The 20,565-nt window shown below is 36.9% G+C and overlaps 1 protein-coding gene across 1 annotated transcript; it reads right to left on the bottom strand.

Moving 5' to 3' along the window:
- Nucleotides 1-5,543: 5,543 nt before the first annotated feature.
- Nucleotides 5,544-19,145, bottom strand: LOC149947184 (solute carrier family 23 member 2-like). The gene is made up of 11 exons (XM_090171985.1): nucleotides 19,081-19,145; nucleotides 18,176-18,342; nucleotides 17,229-17,386; nucleotides 16,176-16,386; nucleotides 11,269-11,450; nucleotides 10,691-10,811; nucleotides 9,389-9,530; nucleotides 8,758-9,011; nucleotides 7,013-7,286; nucleotides 6,481-6,576; nucleotides 5,544-5,781 (listed from the first exon to the last, which is right to left on the bottom strand). Exons 2-11 carry the CDS (start codon nucleotides 18,326-18,328, stop codon nucleotides 5,555-5,557), a joined length of 1,818 nt encoding a protein of 605 aa, XP_090028111.1. The 5' UTR covers nucleotides 18,329-18,342; nucleotides 19,081-19,145; the 3' UTR covers nucleotides 5,544-5,554.
- Nucleotides 19,146-20,565: the final 1,420 nt, after the last annotated feature.

Raw genomic sequence — 20,565 nt, 5'->3', positions numbered from 1 at the left:
AATCAGTTGCAACGTCAGAATGGGCTGCACCGATTGTCGTCGCTATCAAGCCAAACAACGCAGTCAGAATATGCGGAAGTTTCAATCTTACGGCCAACAAAGCTACATCTACCGAGAAATATCCTCTGCCAAAAATCAACGAACTCTTTTCTAACCTCAACGGTGGTCAACGTTTCACGAAACTTGATCTCAATGACACCTACAATCAAATAGAGATTGACTAAGAGTAAGAAATCTGTAAAAGGATTAAACACACAACGATTTAAAGTACACTATAAAGCCAATTTATTGTTATGATATTTTAAACATTAAAATATTAGACCTGTAACTGTGTATGAAAATGGCGGCGTACTCGCCATAAGCCGAAACATGTCGCGCCTTTTCTTAGTTGAAATATTTTAATGTTTAAAATATCATAACAATAAATTGGCTTTATAGTGTACTTTAAATCGTTGTGTGTTTAATCCTTTTGCATAACTCTTACACTAGTTTGGAGTTACACATCGTATAGTAAGAAATCTAGTGGTAATAAACACTCAAAAGGGACTTTTCAGATATACCAGATTGCCGTTGGGAGTCTCATCAGCTGCTGCTGCATTCCAAAGACAAATGGCACAAATTCTTGCCGCTATTGAGATAATAGCAATTTTTCAAGACGATTTGCTTTTGACTGGTAGAAGCAACGAAGAACATATCAGTACCTTAGAGAAAGTTCTCTCTCATCTGGAAAGTTCTGGAGCAAAGTTACGAAAAGAAAAGTGTGAGTTCCTGGTCGAGTCAGTCGAGTACCTGGGACACATACTTGATGCTCAAGGTCTACACCCATAGCAAAAACACCTGAAGCCTATTACTGAAGCGCCGATTCCGAAGAACGTTCCTGAACTTCGCTCATTTGTGGGACTTGTAACGTATTACGCCAAGTTTTTCCCAAATATGTCTACATTATTGGCACCGCTCTACAAACTTACACGCAAGGGTGAAGAATGGAAATGGGACTCTAGTGCTGCAGATTCCTTCCGACGAGCCAAGGGAGTATTAACTTCGCATTATTTTCTAGTGCACTACGATCCAACTAAGCAAATTACTCTTGCCTGTGACACCTGGCCCTCAAGGGGTCGGAGTGTGCAATAACTGGTGGCTTTACCGGGGAGTCGGGGTCCGGCTCTTGTAACCCGTAAGGGCGGTGGCGCACTGGGAGATGTTAGCTCCGTCCAAAGGGTCCTATCTCCGACCTCCGACTTCGGTCAGGTGTGGGCTGGATACTGGGCTTCGGCCCAGGCTAATGGAGAGGGGCCGAGCAGACTGGCCGCCTCGGCGGATTGAGTAGCCTGCTGTGGGGCTGCGGGCCTCCGTATGAGGGCACGGCGGACCCATCTCCCGGCCTTTTGGGCTCCCACCGGGATCTCCGGTGCCAGCTGTGCCGGGTTATGCGGGCTACTTTGTGCCCGCCGTTCCCCTTTAGGAGCTCTCTCCAAAGGGCTTGGCTCCCTGCCTTTGTAGGTGGGGTGTCGGCCGGAGTTGCTAGAGCATCCGTTCTCTATCCCACTGCTGTGTGCGAAGTGGCGGGCTGGTCGTCCCATTGTTGCACCTTCTGCTGGGTTGAGCGGCTTGCGTCGAGGGTGCGACCATCAGTAGTGGGGTTCTGCTACCCATGCTGGTTTTGTCACCTGTCCGGGCTTGTGGACGCTGGCGTAGGGCATTCTGATGATAGGCCTCCGGTGGTGTGGTTCTTTTCTTACCGGTACACCGGGCTATAAATTCTGACAACATGCCTGTGACACCTCACCCAGTGGAGTTGGAGCTGTTCTCTCACACGTTGAACCTCACGAACTCTAAACAAAGCCGAGCAGAACTACAGCCAAATTGAAAAAGAAGCTCTCGCTCTAATCTTTGGGGTTACCAAATTCCGTGAGTACATTCTAGGAAGAAAATTTACATTACTTACAGACCACAGTCTACTTGCTACTCTATTGAAGCCTGCAAAACAAATACCTACCACAACTGCTGCCTACGACTACGTTATAAAATATCGACCTGGTTCCAAGAACGGAAACGCAGACGCAATGAGTCGACTACCATTACCGACACCAGATATCATTCCACCGCAACCATCTGAATATATTATGCCACTTGAACTTGACGCCAATATTACGCCCGATATATTGGCTGTACCCATATCGATGCATCCCTACATAATATACGAAAAATTTTGATAACGAAAAAAAATAATATTTGTAACATAAAATAATTGTTAAATGGAGTATAAAGTTCTACAATATTATTGTGGATCACATTGTTTCAAAAATTTGTGTCACCAGGTTTAACATAAGCTAAGGGTTACTGGCGCTAATTACGTTAAAACTATTCGTAGAACGTATTAGCAGACGATTTTCCTCTTTAAAATATACTCCTTTAAAGGGCAAGGATACTTCTCTCGAAAAACTAATTTTTGACATATAGAAGGCACTGTTATTCAGTGCTCGAAACTGTATTAATAAATTTAAATTTAATAATTCATTAATTATGACTTTGCTGAAATTGGAAACAAATTAACTTTGATCAAATTAGAAACAAATAAACTTTGATCAAATTGGAAACAAATTAACTTTGATCAAATTGGAAACAAATAAACTTTGATCAAATGGGAAACAAATTAACTTTGATCAAATTGGAAACAAATTAACTTTGATCAAATTGGAAACCAATGGACTTTGATCAAATTGGAAACATTTATTTGATCAAATTGGAAACCAATTGACTTTGATCAAATGTTTTTTTCAGACTGAAATCAACTGTGGTTAAATAAATAAATTTTCCAAATTGTTATCAAGAGACTCGATAAAATATTCTTTATTTATTTGGCGTCAAATCGGTTTGGTAAAAATTATCTTTATTCCTATTATAATAAAATTGGATCTGATCTATTTTCTTAATCAAACTGGATTTAAAAATATTAGATCCAAAACTTTTAGATACAGTGAAATTCACCTTTATTCCCATTGAATCAAAATTGTTTATTGAAACAGATTCATACGAAATCTTTCTTGATTGCAGTTGGATCAAATGGCGGCTTTAGACAAAAGTGTGAGAAAAGACTTTATAGATTGTAAAATAGAACTTAGTGAAGTAATGGACGGTCAGATACTGATTCCGGTTTACTATCTCAAATACTGCAATTGCTTAAGAGTTTGCTGTGAAGGGAAAATGTTGCTTCCACAAATTTCTGAATTGTGGTGGTTAATGTCGTTTGCTTAAAGGGCAACGCAAGTGACCATGCAGAGGGGGTAAATTATCTTATAGAAAAAAAGAACAACTACGCATAGCTTTTCCCTCTGTAAGCAAAGCATTACCATATTTGCCGAATTTATTTTGTATAAATGCGCCTCTCGCGGTTTTTATGCAAAATCCATGCATTCTTTAGTCATGGAAATGGCCGAAGAAAGTGAAGTTTCAGAGCTTACCGACAAATCGGATCCTTTATACAAAAGAAATGTAATAAAACCAATATAAATATTCTGTCGGGGTATATTGATAGGGAAATTTTTAAGGGAAACGGAATATAGGACCAAGTGTGTGAGGCCTTGGATTAAGAATTTTCTTAATCCAAGGTGATGCTAGCGGCAGAGATTTACCGCGTTCAAAGCCTAATTATAAATATTCAATTGGCAAATAATTGTATTCCAAAACATTGTTAATTCGAAATTATCAACGTCAAACTCTTGGAAACTAACTCAGTTCTTTTCCCCATAATAAACAAATTAAGCTTATAAAATTTAAAAATTCGCGAATGAGAGCGAAATTGCGTCACGTGGTTACACCAAGGAGAATAAGGTTTTCGCGCTGTATAAAATCCTCCTTGGAAAACCAACTTACAACTCGCAGAAGAAAACATAGTTCCAAACCAAGCGCCCCCCCCCCAACATGGCCACTTGCGTTGCCCTTTAAGCAAATGTACTGACTAATAATGTATCATACTAACTGCTTTCACCTGAACGTCATGTCAATATTAGACCCAAAAAATTTATATTTTTCAATGATATTGAATTTAAATAACATTATGCATCTTTAATAATTTTGTTTTTTCACAAATAGACTTCCATATACTTTTATTACAACCTAAGTTTTGATTTTATTAACAAAAGTGCAGTTATGTCTTCAACAGTACCGTCAGGTTTCTTCCACGGGAGAAGTACCTTTAGGAGTCCTCGCGTTTAGTGGTCCTACGCGTAAAATCGCCTAAGTACAATTATCATAAAGTGCTTTCAACCGTACAAGTACCATCAAGCGTCTTCCACAGCAAAAGAAGCATGGGGTGCCTTCCACAGTAAAACAATCCTCTTTCTCGAATTTTCATGTAAGAAAATGAAAGTAAATACGCACATTGAATTACCACCGATAGAGAAGTTGTTTCAACTAAAAATATAACCCTATAAAATTTTTTTTTAATAAATATAATTCAAAAAATATTTAGTCACGGGAGAAAGGATTTGAACCTGGGTCATGCCATTAAAATAAAAACAAATCTACAAATGACACTGCGAATTACGAAATTACAATTCTAAAAAATTTAGGGTCATGGTGCCGGCCCCACTTTGGCTTAAAACCTATAAGTACTTAAAGGCCTACATATGTTTCTGTTCGCAGAATCGCAAGTATAAGTGAAGATCTATAAGCGACGTCCCTGAAGTAAAGTACACGTATATTAGAATCCCTTTGTGAAGTTCGTTATTTATTAAAATATCAAAATCTAATAATTTATAAAACAATTAATTTTAGAATACGTATCCTTCAGATACTCGAAATGAAAGATAATTATTTTTTCAAGCTTATCAATAGAGATGCTTGCGCCATCTACATTTAGAAATGTTCAGCAATTACTAGCAAGCAACATATTTAATTATACACCGAGTTTCAGCAACAGTTCTGTTAAATAATGCGTCAATTCTAAAAGATGTTTGGTGAAAATAATAACTTGTACTAAAAATTAAAATTCCAATTTCAGTTTTCTAACTTCTGATGCAACATTGTGTCCAGCTTTGTGCGTAATTAATATTTCAATTTTAACAAGGCTTTCAATGGGTCGTGGGTGAAATAATTGGATAAAATGAGAGCTAAGGGCTAATGAGGCGTGGGCGAAATGATTTGATAGAGTGAGTTAAAATTTTCTTAAATGTAAGCCCTTTAAAAAATGTACTTGGTCCTTGGCCCAAGAGGGGGGGGGGGGATTGAACCAACGTCCTTCGCACGACGCTCTAACCAACTGTGCTATAACGACTCATGGACATAGTTATTTGATATTGTGATTACATGTTTTATGAAATGTAAAAGTTCATTAATCATGGGCGCATGGGGGATCGAACCCACGACCTCCGCGTTATTAGCACAACACTCTAACCAACTGAGCTAATGGTACGCCTTCAGAAGCAATCTTGGTGCTTTGATGGGCACTCTCCAAAAACACTCGGTTTTAAAAATTTATTTGATATTTTATTTAAAAATTATAAGATAAGGATAACTACAAATTCATATTAAGTTTCGCAGAATTAAAAATTCCTCATAATGATTTGTATGTTGGACTAATTGGTAGTTTTGTGAAAACGGAATATCTCCTGATGAAAGACATGAAGAACGGTAGGTTGTAGCAACGATCTTGGGCGTCCTTCAAATCGACGGTTTCCATCGTTAAAGTGGTAGAGGTTGTCTCCGCGCACTGGCATGTCTGAGCTTCAGGTTCGCTTCCGTGCATCTTCCATTTCGTTATGCCACGTTCGTCGTCGGTACCTACCAAATAAAAAGAAACAAACCGCGGTAAAACATTTCTACTCTGTTTTTAAAAAAAGATAATAGAATGAGTGAATTAACAGATTTATAGCGTTTAGCTTAAGAAAAAAGTATTAGTTGTAAATATTTCGCTTATACGAATACAAATAGTGCAAAACAAATTCTCTTAATGGCGTCAGAGTGTTATCTAAATGATCTAACGGACCAACCAATTTGTAGCAGCAAACTATTAATATAGCCGAATATAAGAGTAGTTGTATTACTCCTTTCGATCCTAACCATCAAGTTTTGCATTACACCAATAATTTAGGTGTTGGGTAGAATAAAATTGAGAAGTCAATAAAATGTGTATAATAGCAAAAGTTAACTTTTTCGCCCCGGAGTAAACAAGAAATGTTAAACTCTTTTCCAACTTACAGAAACCGCGTAAACCCTGACATTTTTGCCATTATTTTTAATTTTTTTTTACTTCTTAATAATATTCAACCAGAACTTTGAACCACATACGAACTATATACTAATTAAAAATATTTTCTTTCATTACCATGGTGAATTAATATTGTAATTACTAATGAACAAAAGATCTGATACTAATTTTTGGAACTAAAAGTATGTCAGGCAACTCAGGTCATTGAAAAAAATACTTTTGGGGTTTCCTATAGCCATCCAAGTTTCTATAAGTACATTACAACTTCTTACCTGGAATAGTATTATCGAAAAATATTCCCACTGCTCCCGCTACAAATATTCCAGTACTACAGAGTACTATTAGTACTTGGTCTGCCAGTATGCTCCCTGTAAATATGGCAAATAAAATTAACACTTTAGAAATGGAAACATGGATGGGGAAAGCTCGTATCCAAAGGGTGTCGACGGAACCTAGTTCATCCAACGGATGCAGTATCGCCATTCGTCCCCCTCCGGTCGCTTATTATTTCTGACACGAAGTACACTGAGGTAGCTTTGCTAAATGAATAAAGCATATGCACTAGTGCAGGAACAACAAATTTAGAGCTTCGGATACAAAGCCATATAAACTAGCGATTGAGTCGTAAGTATGTATATATAAATTAATTTCATACCATTAAGGAGTAAAAATTGCACATATAATATTTTGTACTGTCAGACTTATGTAATCCAAATTATGTATTTCTACCGTTAGTAGCTAAACATACCGTATACTTAAAATTCTCGAGGAACAATGATTTCTTGTGTACATGGGTAAACTGACCAGTATTGATGGCTCCAGGGTGTTCTTTCATCCAGTCTGGAAGCATAAGTCCGGTGAAAATGCTGAACCCGACGATAAAAACATTTCTGGATGAATTGAGATTGATGTATTGCATGTTTGCCAGCCCAACGCCAGTCACCATCGAGAACAAGACGGTGAAAATTCCACCCAACACGGGTTCCGGTAAAATAACAAACATTGACCCGAACTTTCCAATGATACCGAAACCAATCATCAAAATGCCGCCCCACTGAATGACACGACGGCTAGCAACCTACAATTAAAGACAATCAAAGGTATTTTAAGAAACTACGTGTTTATTTAAGGTTATTTGAAATGGCATAGACAGTTTACTATAATTAAAAATATCAACATAAGTAACAAGAACCGTCATATTATCCCAACATTTTTTTAATGATAGCCTGTTTCAGCAATGAACACATAAATAATAAGGTTGCTAAAGACAGACAACGCTCCGTGATTTGTTTCTAAGTCTTTGCAAACTTCCTGATAACGATATTCGCGATATCTTTTCATGGAACACCCAATTGGCATATTGAAAATTGGACAACTTTCAAAAGTAAAAATAAAGCTTATTTTGCCTATAAACAAAGATTACATTAAATTTATTGGAACATAAAATAGACGATTACAAACATTAGCTCCGTTTTCGTAGGTAGTGGTTTTCGAATTTGAGACCCAATCGTGTTTTGGATCGTAGTTATCGCCGTCACACTAGACTAACAGTATTTGTCCCAACAAAGAGAATAGGGAGTGACGAGTTTTCTTTTCCAAAACATCCGATTAGCAATCGCTCTGCGATAAACTGTCATTGATCGATATCGTTAAATTATCTCGTTCAATCAAAATTGTAATTATTTATAAAGGTGTTATTTAATTTTAAGACAAAATATTATCTTTATTGTCCCAATCCGCGAGGCCCTCAATGGGTTAGAGTGTGCAATAACTGGTGGCTTTACCAGGGGAGTCGGGGTCCGGCTCTTGTAACCATTAAGGGCGGTGGCGCACTGGGAGATGTTAGCTCCAGGTGATCAAATGGTCCTATCTCCACCTCCGAATTCTGTCAGGTTTGGGCTGGAAACTGAGCTTCGGCTCAGGCTAACGGAGAGGGTCCGTGCAAACTGGCCGCCTCGGTGGATTGGGTAGCCTGCTGTGGGGCGGCGGACCTCCATATGAGGGCACGGTGGTCCGGTTTCCCGGCCTTTTGGGGCACACCGCGATCTCCGGTGCCAGCTGTGCCGGGTTATGTGGACCGCTGTGTGGACGTCGTTCCCCTTTAGGAGCTCTCTCTAAAGGGTATTTCTCTTTACCTACGTAGGTAGGGTGTCGGCTGGAGTTGCTTCAGTATCCACTCTTAATCCCACTGCTGTGTGCGAAGTGGGAATTGGTCCACCCATTGCTGCACCTTCTGCTGGGTTGAGTTGCTTGCGTCAAAGGTGCGACCATCTGTAGTAGGGTACTACTACCCATGCTGGATTTGTCACCTGTCCGGGCTTGGGGACGCTGGCGTAGGGCACTATGATGATAGGCCTCCGGTAGTATGGCCTCTGTTGCTAGGTACACCGGGCTAAAAATTCTGACACAATGTCCCAATCCACGACACCAGGATAGCGGGACAATTTTCACGAAAAATTAATAACACCAACTCAGCGGTGGAACTAAGCTAATCGAGCTAAAATAAATCTTCCCGTGATATGAATATATCAGAGTGTAAAGTATAGTACCTTGGTGACCCCGATGGCTCCAATATTTTCGCTGAACGACGTAAGTCCATTCCCCGATCCAACGACACCGGCAAAGAGGCAACCGATTCCTTCCACCATTATTCCTCTGTTGATGGCGTGAGACGGTGGCGGTGGGGCTCCGGAAATCTTGGCACATGCGTAATAATCACCAATTGATTCGAGAACTGATGAGAATACTCCGGCCATCAAACCGCAGACAGCTCCCAAACTGACCGTTGGCCAGCCCCATTGGCCTACGAAAGTAAAAAACGATTATATCACCTTTAAGAAAACGTATTTCTCCATATAGGATCATTCTTTTGAATGGAGTTTTCGATGTTTATCCAATAAAAGTCGTCGTAAACCTAATTTCGTTAACCTTTTCTAAAGACATTTTATGAAATCTAATAGCAGTATGCAAAAAGTCTTAATGTTTCTATCTTATAGAGTGCCGTAAATTATTTCTATAGATAAAACGTCAATTTGTGTCAAAAGAAAATTTCTTTATAATTAGCTGGATAAAATCTGAGCTACCAAGAATCCATATTCGACGAAAACATATTTAATTTAACTCTGTTAAAAATATGAGTCAAGTATTATGTAGCGATTGTTTTGGCAATTGATAATGTACCTGGATAAGGAATTCGAATCCACGGTGTCTGGTCCAAAACAGACAGTTTAGTGTCAGTTCGGATTTTGCTATCAACTGGAACGACGTCAGATACAGTCACAATGGCGCAAACCGTCCAAGCTAAAAATATGGTAAGCAATACCTAGGGATAGATATATATGGATAATTTTAATCGCAAGCCAGGTATAGTACTCGAGGTCGGCGGAGATGCACAAAACCGATTGGAATTGGAGGATTCAGCAACAAGATAAGATATTACACCTCAAATATTTTCAATATTTAATCTGAGAAATACCAGATGATAGATATCTTATAAATATTAAGAATTATGGCAATATTTGAAAAATATTCGAAATATTGAGAAATCCAAATATACAGAAATGCAATGGAAATATTAGATTATATTTATAAATTAGTGGCTATAGCCCTCAATACAGTTCCACTGATTAAGAGGACCAACTCAAAATCATATGAAAGAATAATTATTTACCGTTTAAATGCCAGCATTTACAAGGAAAAGTGTTAATCAGAACCACAGAAACACGCTTGTCTCAACTCATATAAAACATTTCAACGCTAAGCCTTTGGAAGGGATCAGAACAATATCAACACGTATACGTCAACCTGCATAGAAAGTCTGAACGCTACATCTCTCAAACCGGAAAATAAAACCTAGAAAATATGTGAAGCCTTTGGAACGGGGAAAAGGCTTAATTGAAACTACCGAAATAAGCGCCTCAACCTATAGACAACCCACAACGTGGTATCTCAAACCCGAAAGAACAAGTGTATATAACATCTCTTCAGGCTAATTGTTTTGGGGCCACTTACGCACGGTGCTTAAAAGCGAGCGAAAATGGCATGCAAGGCTCTAGAAAATAATTAGTTACAAAAAATTAATTCAGGTTAACAGGGAATATGTGGGCATATGTTAGCATCTTGATTACCAGAGAAAAAAACCACGCCCCTCCACCTCTGCTTGTGTAATCGTTCCACCTTTTACTTCGTACACTCCTGTTCGATCACAGCTTCCTCTCTATGGCGGAAAATATTTTCTAGGAATCATAAAAACCGGGTCTAGAGTTGAGTCTACATATTATCTGTTATTTTGAATATATTCTTGGTTTTAACTGATGGAACTTGACTGAGAAAGTAGAGAGGTGCCTTATACGCATTTTCGAAGGATAACGGCATTGATAGGTGGTTTTCGCAAGTTTTGAGGAAAACACTAACACCTAAAACTATAGCTCCTCTCGAAATATATTACGATGTGAAAATCTCAATCCGATTGCACTGACTTACCGGAAACAGTTTGAAGAGCGGAAATTTCTTCATCTTAAGTCCGTGACGTTTGGAATATGTTAATACCGGAACTTCGATGTTTTCACAGTATTGTGATAAGAGTATTAACAGTGCCATCGTGCTGTAAAATGAAATGTGGGCGATACCAAAGCGTATTATTTTAGGCATAGAAGCTATACATATCGAAAAAAGCTTTTTCTTTGTGGGTTATTTATATATTAAGAAAGACCAGAAAAGGCTAATATAAAAATATTTTCCACGAATTTGCAGTAACGGGGTTAAATTAAAACGATTCATCTTGACGTTAATTAACACCTAAAAATATATTATATTCTATGTAGCTAAAGGATCTGGTTGCTTTTGAAATAGGTTCCTCAGAACAGTGTAATGATTTACCACCACGCAAGAAAGTCTAATGGGGATTATACACAATAAGGTTTCTCCTCAATATTCATACTCTTTAAAACTGATCGATATTTCTTATAATTTCTTTACGCTTAAGATTATGAATAATGGCTGAAGAACCTACTAGAAAGGTTTGTGAACGGCCACAGCTCTATTAGTACAATTGATCTTACCCTATTGAAACTCCCCAGTGCGAGCTAGAGTTTTCAGCAGCTTCGTGAAATAAACATAGGCCAATTAGCGCTATTACGGGAGCAATGGCAACGGGAGTGATGAATTTCAAAAGAAACCCAACGAGTCCGGTGGCCCCGAGGAATATTTCGAAAACCGAAGCTACGATGATGGCGCCTTGAATCTGAAAGAAATGACGTATTATACGAATCCCTGTACGCCCGAATATGAATGAGAACAAAATTATAATTTATCATATCCTCGAAAGGTTTCGGCTTTACCGGAAAGGCTCCGGCAACGTGAGACGTTTGGATTTTAAATTGAATTTTTACCAAAACAGAGCTCCAAATAAGGGCTTTACATTCCACGAGCCATTCTAAAAAAAAGGTTTTTCAGTCTCATCAGGAGATGCCAGACGAAACTTTGAGTACTGTCAAACTATCCAATGGTATATTACGTCTATTACACACCCTCAAATCAAGATGGCGGACACGAGATAACATACACGCACAATATATCTCTTTTCGGATCGGGGTGGTCTATAAGTCAATTGAAAGCTCTTTGAATGTACTACGTTTCATGTGGTATTTTTTACGTTTAGCGGGTTTAAAGACACGTCCATTTCCAGTCCAACCCGCCCGTTCCAAACATGTCCTGTTAATAATAATAATAATCAGCTAGGCACTACCTCAGGCCTATGTCATCAAGCGACTTTTATAGCCATTAATTCCGGTGGCCGGGTTACAATGCGTAAGAGGGTTGTGGCAAGCCCTTCATGCCACGCGAGCCCAACACCGCTTTTATGGAAAAGTTAAACCGAATAACTTAAGTAAACATTAAAATTGTTATTTTTTTCTTCAATACAACACAAATTTGTATTTCATTAAAGCTGTTGTCAATAGCTAGCAGAGATTCTTCATTAATTATGTGAATTTTAGTGAAAACAAGTTGTTTACGAGCTAAATAGAAAAAAATGTTTTTTAGTGGAAATAACATTGTTATAAGATTTTAAAGCGGTTTTGTTTGGTCGCTAGATCAGCAGCAGTTTTATATGTAAACGCTTGGAATGTCTAAGGAGAAATGTATACACTCCAAATGTATACATGTATGATTTCCCGATTAGACTATTTGTATTAATACCATATAAACATTTACTTGTTTATTTCGTATCTCATATCTCTTATACAATTGTACGGTTCAATGTTTGAAAACGGATATTTTTGAACGGAAATTAGTATTTTCATATAAAACTAAATCTTTTGTTATTTACGTACCATTTTTTCAATAAAGAGTGATTTTCAAGTAAATATATTATAGGTGGTATCATGAGTGTATAATATTGTAACAAAAGTGTGACACTTCATATTCTTCACAAGCCAAAATTTTACTGAGAGCTATACACAAGACAGAATGTATTACGGTCTTCGTCACCGTTTTGGGTTCACTCGCTCCCGCGTCACGCGTAGCCTTTGACCGCGCCTCGCTAGGGAGAGATTTTCTGCTTGTGATGACGGCACTCCGTTACTAGCTCTCAGTAAAATATTCTCCAAAGTGACAAACTTATGGTACAATATTATATATTTATGACGATATTAATTCAAGTAGTCTAGCCACGAACCAATAATGTTTTTATTTATTCTACGGGTGAATGACTGTGTTGAGACGATACGCCGGCACCATTGTCTAGTTTCCTACGTCACGAGATGGGGAACGAAAAATTTCTGGCAATATTTGAGATACTGGAAGGATTTAATTTTTTTTGGGAAGAGGGAGTTCACTCTTCGAGCATGAGAGGGATTGGGAGCAGCGCTCCAAATCGTCTTGACACCCTCAAACAATAAGAAACTACAATTGGTTTTTAGTTGGGATGTTTCTTTGTTGCTGGTCTGAAATTTAGCTACAAGTTGAATTTCAGTCAAATTTAAGTCTAAAACATGCATTGAATTTATAAAGTGCAGAGAGCTCTTCGGTTTCCCCTTCCATAAAAATTTGTAGTGGTTAACGGTAATAGTTAGTGTAGGGAGCTGTTGGCCTGCGTGGCATGAAGAGCTTGCCAACACCCTCCTACGCATTGTAACCCGGCCACCTGTTTAAAGGCATCAAAAGTCGGTAGATGACTTAGGCCTAAGGTGGTGCCTTGGATATTAGCCTAGCTAATTGTTATTAAGTTTGACGGTAATATCAGCTAAGCTAGCTGATATTACCGTCAAACTTAACAATAATCAATAATTGCAGTTAACTGACTGTAGCTACGTAATTGAAATATGACTGTAATGTGGCTAGAAAAAAACATATCTTTGATGAAGATGCAACTAGACTGCATTTTGTCTAAAATTGTAGCTTTAATATTAGCTGTATTAAGGCTAAAACTTTGATGCACTTGCAGTCCATTTCTTTATTTTTTTCTGAAGGTTATAAACATTTTAAAACGAAGCTGCAATTGCAGACCTTTGAATGCCACAAATTATTTCTGTAATTTGGCTGCAAATTGGATACATTTGCAGTCATTTCACCCTAATAAACAAATGGTTTTTTCTGTATCTAAAAATATTTTCGTAACACTTTAAAATTCAAATCATGTTTATTCAAATTTAATGTTTTGAGTTAGCTGGTTTTTGAAAAACGTTGCTATCGGGCTACTATATAAAACATGAGTAACATAGTAACAATAAGTTTGACAATTAGCAAAAATGATGCTTATGATTGTTAATTATGTAAACAATCATTTGAAATTAGCGGTTAGTTTCAAAACATTTTACCCATTAAACCTCACATATTGAGCCATGTAATATTATTCAGTTAATATAAAAATAAATTCTAAAACCATTTCCTATGTGCTTTTACTGGGGGTGTATGGGTCTCATAGTTTGAGAATATCCTTAACTTCCAACTGGAAGGCTTACAATAACTGACTTAGGCCTAAGGTGGTGCCTTGGGTATTAGCTTAGCTGATTTATTATTATTATTATAAAATAATTTGCAATCCAATTATTATTTTAAGTTTTTAAATATTTGGGTAATCATAACCGACCCTGGTTATTGTTAGTAGTACTATAAAACGAACATAATTGGACGTTTATTAATTTCAACACAAAACATAGTAACGCTTTCTTTGTTTTTCTCCAACTACGATAAGTATCTCGGTTTGTGGTCAGCTTTTAATAACGTAGTCATTGTACAATTCCTACAAAAGTCATTTTAATAAAGCTGAATCAATACTCCTACAAATTTCCCTACACGTTTTCGATAGGGTGCTTAACCTGTCAAATTAGGATCAAAACGCCAACCTACTTTTGTTATTTGAAGTTAGCTTTTGTGTTACTAGGGATGATGCGAAATAAATAATATAAAAACTGTAATAGGGCTGCAACGCGGTACCAAAATAACTGTAAAAGGGCTGCAACGCGGTACCAAAATAACTGTAATAAGGCTGCAATGCGGTACCAAACTAACTGTACTAAACATGTCGAAGGACAACCTTGTACATAATAAAATACATTAAACTAGTAAAAGACCACTATTGTACAATAAAAATTTATTAAAAACTGCTACGGCCATTTCGACGCTAGTATTGGCGTTGAAACGGCCGTAGCAGTTTTTAATAAATTTTTATTGTACAATAGTGGTCTTTTACTAGTTTAATGTAAAATAACTGTAATTACTATTACAGTTAGTTTGGTACCGCGTTGCAGCCGTTTTACAGTTATTTTGGTACCACATTGCAGCCCTATTACAGTTATTTTGGTACCGCGTTGCAGCCCAATTAAAATTATTTTGATACCACGTTGCAACCCTATTTCAGATTTTTTGGTACCACGTTGCAGCCTTATTACAGTTATTTTGGTATCACATTGCAGCCCTATTACAGGTATTTTGGTACCGCGTTGCAGACCTATTACATTCGAAGTATAAACTATTTGAAAACTCCTTGTCGCTAATTATAATTCAAAATAATAAATAAAAACACGAAGAACATGCGTAAGTAAAAGCTGGTTTATTAAAATTTTGGATCCTTGACAATGGCGCTAGGTGGCGCCGAAACTAGTCGGTTTTATTGTTTTAATAAACCAGCTTTTACTTACGCATGTTCCTCGTGTTTTTATTTATTATTTTGAGCCCTTTATAGTTATTTTGGTACCGCGTTGCAAATTCAATTAAATTATCTATCAACCCAGAAAGTGTTTTTATTTACCTCGAGATGAGACTGACCAATTTAACGTGTAGTGCTCATGGACCATATTTATTCTTTCACAAATTTTATTTAAAAACTTTCCTTCCAAATCTGACATGGAACTGCAGTCAAACAGATATCTAGTTGTGAAACAGTTTGGTGGGGTGTTTGGAAGAAAACCGTGAGCAAAAAAAAATTCATGCATAGAATTCGGAGGCTGGTCTCGTAATTTCGGCCCAAATGAACTGAAATAAACTTACCTTAAATGAAAAAATATTTCATTTACATCATCAAGATATTCGGAACTAACCATTACGACAGTGTCTTTACGTTTCATGGGTCGTCGATCTAAAAAGGGCTCTAGCTGCCACGGCACATACTAAATATTTGGCGTAAAATGAACGTATAAGCAGTTACCAGTCATATGATAAGCGTATACCGACTTGGCAAATATGTTTTTGTCCCTTTGGTTTGTGGGTAAAGCTTAAAGGTCGCTGAAGAAATGTTTAGCGAATAATAATCGCTTTGATTGGTTTATTTTTATCGTGTATATAATTTTTTATTTGCTTCCATTCATTTTCCCGCACCCATTAAGCCTTGGCATGATAGGTACCGCCATGGTAAAGCTTGGATTCTAAATCAAAGATTAGTTTCACAGTAATTGAAAAATGAAAATGTAATTTCCCCTGCCGTTTCACATATGCACGTGAAATGTATTATGCCAAAGAGTAAGTGTACCTCGCGCATGCGTGTTTGCCATATTTCTGTTCTTTCCTCTTCCGTCACTAAATAAGTCGAATTGAAAGTGAAAGAGAAGATATCAGTTCCGTTACTGATGGGTCGACTGTTGATAATTTCCTCGTCGGTTGGACAACTCCACTGGGGCAGACTTAAGACAGCCAAAGTGGGTACCAAGAACGTAAATGACACTCCCTGAATGATTGGTAACCTGAAATAAATTACGTGTCAAGTAAACAACCATCAAAGGTGACTTTGTTGCAAAAATGGTGCTCTCCTGTATGGTAGGGAAACGGTAGTGAGCCGAAGGGACCGGCTTAAAAAAGTCTGATTTAACAGTTTTGCAGGGGAGACGCTAAACACCTTAAAGGAAGTATAAATATTTTTGAAAATTGGGGGTAGTAATTTGGGAGTCAGTAATTTAATTTCAAATCCCCATTTCACACTCAGTCATACCTCCTCTACGGTATAATACGGTAGGAGTTTTTCATTGAAGATTTTTGGCCACTAAGCTAGGAGTGAAAGGAGCTCACGTCCTAATTTTGCATAACGCGGGAGAAATAGAAGCTTGTACAGACTTTTCACTCTAAAAGTCAACTAACAGCGCTCCTATCGAAAATAAACATGAAATTCGTTGATCCACCATTGAAAGTTCTAATTTATATTCCCTTTAAGTAATTACGCTACTTATGCACTTTAAAGCCATTGCGTGGACTGAAAATGTGTCAATTCATTTTCAAAATGTGGACTTTCTGGTTAGCCAATGAGGTTTCAGAGTTTATTCATGACCCAGAAAGTAGGTTTAGCTTGTTGTTTTGCAGGTCATAAAATAGTAATTTGATTTATTTAATTGCAATGAGCTTGAAACGTTATCTGTAAATTCTACTTTGTATGAATAAGAAAATTATTGAGTACATTTGGTTATAACAAGAACTAATTAGTTCTTGGTTATAAGCCTAGACCATGGCGTAAACTTGTATAAAGACCCAAAAGAAAAACGATACTTCTATAATAACTGCCTCATTTTTTTAGTATAAGTTTGGTTGATCTTACCTAGCACCAAAGGTAGCTTGAAGTAAAGTAGCTATTCCAGAAACGAAGAAGGTGGTTGATATCAAATATCCCCTCGCTGGATTTGTGCTGCTCATACACAATTTTGGAGCGAGAACTTGGGGGTAAGTGATTGTTCCTCCAAACATGGTTAAATAATGCTACGATAAATAAAGTAATACTTTTGGTAAGTTTTCTATCGTCTTGACATAGACGGTAGCCCGAACAAAAATATGTTCGACCATGCTGTACTGGTGAAGCAATTTCACCCAAAACTGAATTGCAAGTTCGTACAGGGCATGTTTAGCTGTACTACTTGCATTATTTCTTTGTCCCCTACAATATTTTGAATCGAAAGGTACTTGGCAGTTTGCTCGTGGATGTGCTATATTTTCATTGCCATGCTAACGAGTTTATGTCGGCCATGACATGAAGATGCCCTTTTGTGGTAGCGTGATTATTTGATAAAGAAGACCAGGTTTTTTATTGCCTGGTGATCAGTGAATAATGTCATGGCGGCAGGCGGCTGTTTTAAGGCGGGGCTTGTTAAAAATATATATAAGCACAAGTTTATAACATATCTCTTACGATAGCACTATCCATCCAGGCAAGATCAAGGCAGCTTTCAATGGGATCGACTTTCCGGCTAAATCGCGAAACAATACACTGCCCCACGACTTAAAATTCAGCGCGTGAGTTACTCAGCCCAAAGATTTAAAAAAATGAAAATGATGCTGCCTAAGGACATTTACTTATTTTAAACTAAATTTGATTTCCGTTATATTTTTAGAAATTTATAAAAAATATTACACCAGTATGTCTTTCGAAAATCAGGGGAAAACTGCGAAAATACATTTCAAGCGGAGAACTTTAGCGTTTAGGAAAAAGTTAAGTTATCTCGTAAGAGATATATTATATCCTTTTGATAGAAGTAAAATTTGCGAGCCAACCTGAAATCCTAATAGCACGCACAAGTACCAAGGTGGGATATCTTCAACTCGGTAATGCACACCAGTCATCCTTTCCGGCTCCTCTATACTTTTCTCCAATTTGACCACTTGGACTTTTTCATTTGGAGCGACAGTAGCTTCCGTTTCGTCCATTTAATTTTACTAATCTTACAGTATCATAAAAGAAAAACAAAAATGATAAAAGTTAAACATTAGATGAAAATTGACACCGAATTTTTATAAGTATCCGTATCTTAAAACTAGCTTATCTGAACTGGCAGATAAATCACAAAAACCAAGCGAAGATTTTAATAAAACATTTGGTCTAAGATAAATGGATGCTAATTCTTAAATTAAACAATTTGGGGCTTTTTATTAAAATTGTTTTTCAAACAACTCTTACATCAAACAATAGTTGATTCCTTAAATTGAAAGAGATTATCGAGAAAATATTGCTCTACTCCATAGCTACACTTCAATAAGTCTACAAGCGCAAGCTAATGTCACGAGCAACTCCATTGATAAAAATATTATAATAAAGTTCTGTCTTGTAATGCTCATCTCATAATGTAGTGTAGCTCGTAAAAATATTATTTTTCAATCGGTCAATTCACTAAATTTTCAAAATGATTACGACTCGTGGACCCTTAGCTTTCTAAATACAGTGGCATAAATCTATTCCACGATGTATGTTAAGCTTTCATAGTACCAATTAAAATGTGAAACATCGCGCAAAACATTTAAATGATACGTTTCTAGAGCGTTAAAGGAGAGGTCTTGAAATGAAATGAGATTTAATGTTTAAAAATCGAGAAAATATTCTCAAATAAATTATTTAAAAAGACAATCTTTAAAATAACTATTCTTTAGATTCACGTTCAAAGTTTACAAGACAAAATACTTACGAGCGAGAAAGGAATGAGAATAAAGGGCAATATCAGGCAGACGTGTCTGAAGAAGGTGAAAGAAGTAACCTCCGCTTATTGTTTAGCTTGTCAATAGGTTTCTGCGTAGAACTGAAATATAATTTCGCGACACAACGCATTATCGAAAAAGCTTCTCATTAATCCATCTTCATTTCTTTTGCAATGATAACGCGGTCACCCATTATTCCATCAAATCGCTTTTCATGATACAGGTCACTGCTAGGATCGAAAGCTTAAAAAAAGAATTACCTTATCTACGGAGTATTTTTTTGAAGATGTTTCACAACAAAGTTTCTTTCGTAAATCCTTGATATAAGATATTTCTATAAACTAAAGTGAATCAAAAAGTAGAAATCTAAAATAAAAAATGGTGACAGAAAACTAATTATTGTTGCGAGGAGTATACTTCACCATGTAAAGAAGAAAAATCTTACAATTAAAATAAAGTCTTTATTGTAAGCCATTTCTTCGCTTCGAAGCCAAATGCGTCGAATACCGTGATACCCAATGAAAAGGATCTTCTTTCACCCCTTTCGTTGTTTATTTATATTTTTTTTCTAATAGAAAATCGAGAATAGAAAATATATTTTAATATCGAAAAAAAATATTTTTATCATTTATTTCGGTTTAAAATTTTAACTATATTTACAAACTCTTAGCCGGTTGTATAAACTTCGTCTCAAAAGAGTATTATTGTTTCGGTGGTTGGTAAAATTCTTCAATATATGATTACACCAAACTGTGAACACGTGCAATAGATTTAGCCTCTTTACTACGATAAGCCATATTTGTAGTGTTTGGAGCGCTTCAACTAACTTTGGGCTAGGCGACCTTGATAATTTATTTCACAGTGATAAACCCCGAATTTTGTAATCCAAGGTTTACTTTAAGAAAAGGATTACCATGAAGTATGTATAAACAATATGGACAAGCCTATTTATCATTTCACCCTTTGTGTAATCAGTGAAACAATGAATATATTTAACCTACGAATATTTAACTCTAGCATTACCCTACGGTCCCCTCTTCAAAGGGGAAGCCTATTTTTGCGTCCTCACCAGCGACCAATGAAATGACGCTAAGTGCCAAAACTTCTCCACGTTTATGTAGAAAATTATGTCGTTTGAATGTAAAAGTCAAATAAATAACTTAAATGCTAAAATATTAAATTTAAACCTAAAACTATCTATTCTAGAATATGTAACTTAAAAGCCTAAAACTTGTTAAACGCGGTTTCAAATAAACATAGTTTTCACTAAAGAGGGTAGACACATTTTAGCCCGCATTTCATCCCCTATTCCTTCCCCCGTACAGTACTGCCGGGTACTTGTTGGTTGCAGGCTAGTAGACGAACTTTCACTCTAGGCTGGTTTTTTTATGGAGTGGCCGAGGGTCAAACTTTAATTAAATTTAAAATGAGTGAGAAAACTTGAAGAAATTTTTCAAGGGACATTTTGAATCTCT

This window comes from Leiobunum rupestre, chromosome 4 (genome assembly GCF_980474605.1).
Source record: "Leiobunum rupestre chromosome 4, qqLeiRupe1.1.hap1, whole genome shotgun sequence".
NCBI classification, from domain to species: domain Eukaryota; kingdom Metazoa; phylum Arthropoda; class Arachnida; order Opiliones; family Sclerosomatidae; genus Leiobunum; species Leiobunum rupestre.
The sequence above is the reverse complement of the archived record's forward strand: the minus strand, read 5'-3'. Positions and strand labels throughout refer to the sequence as shown.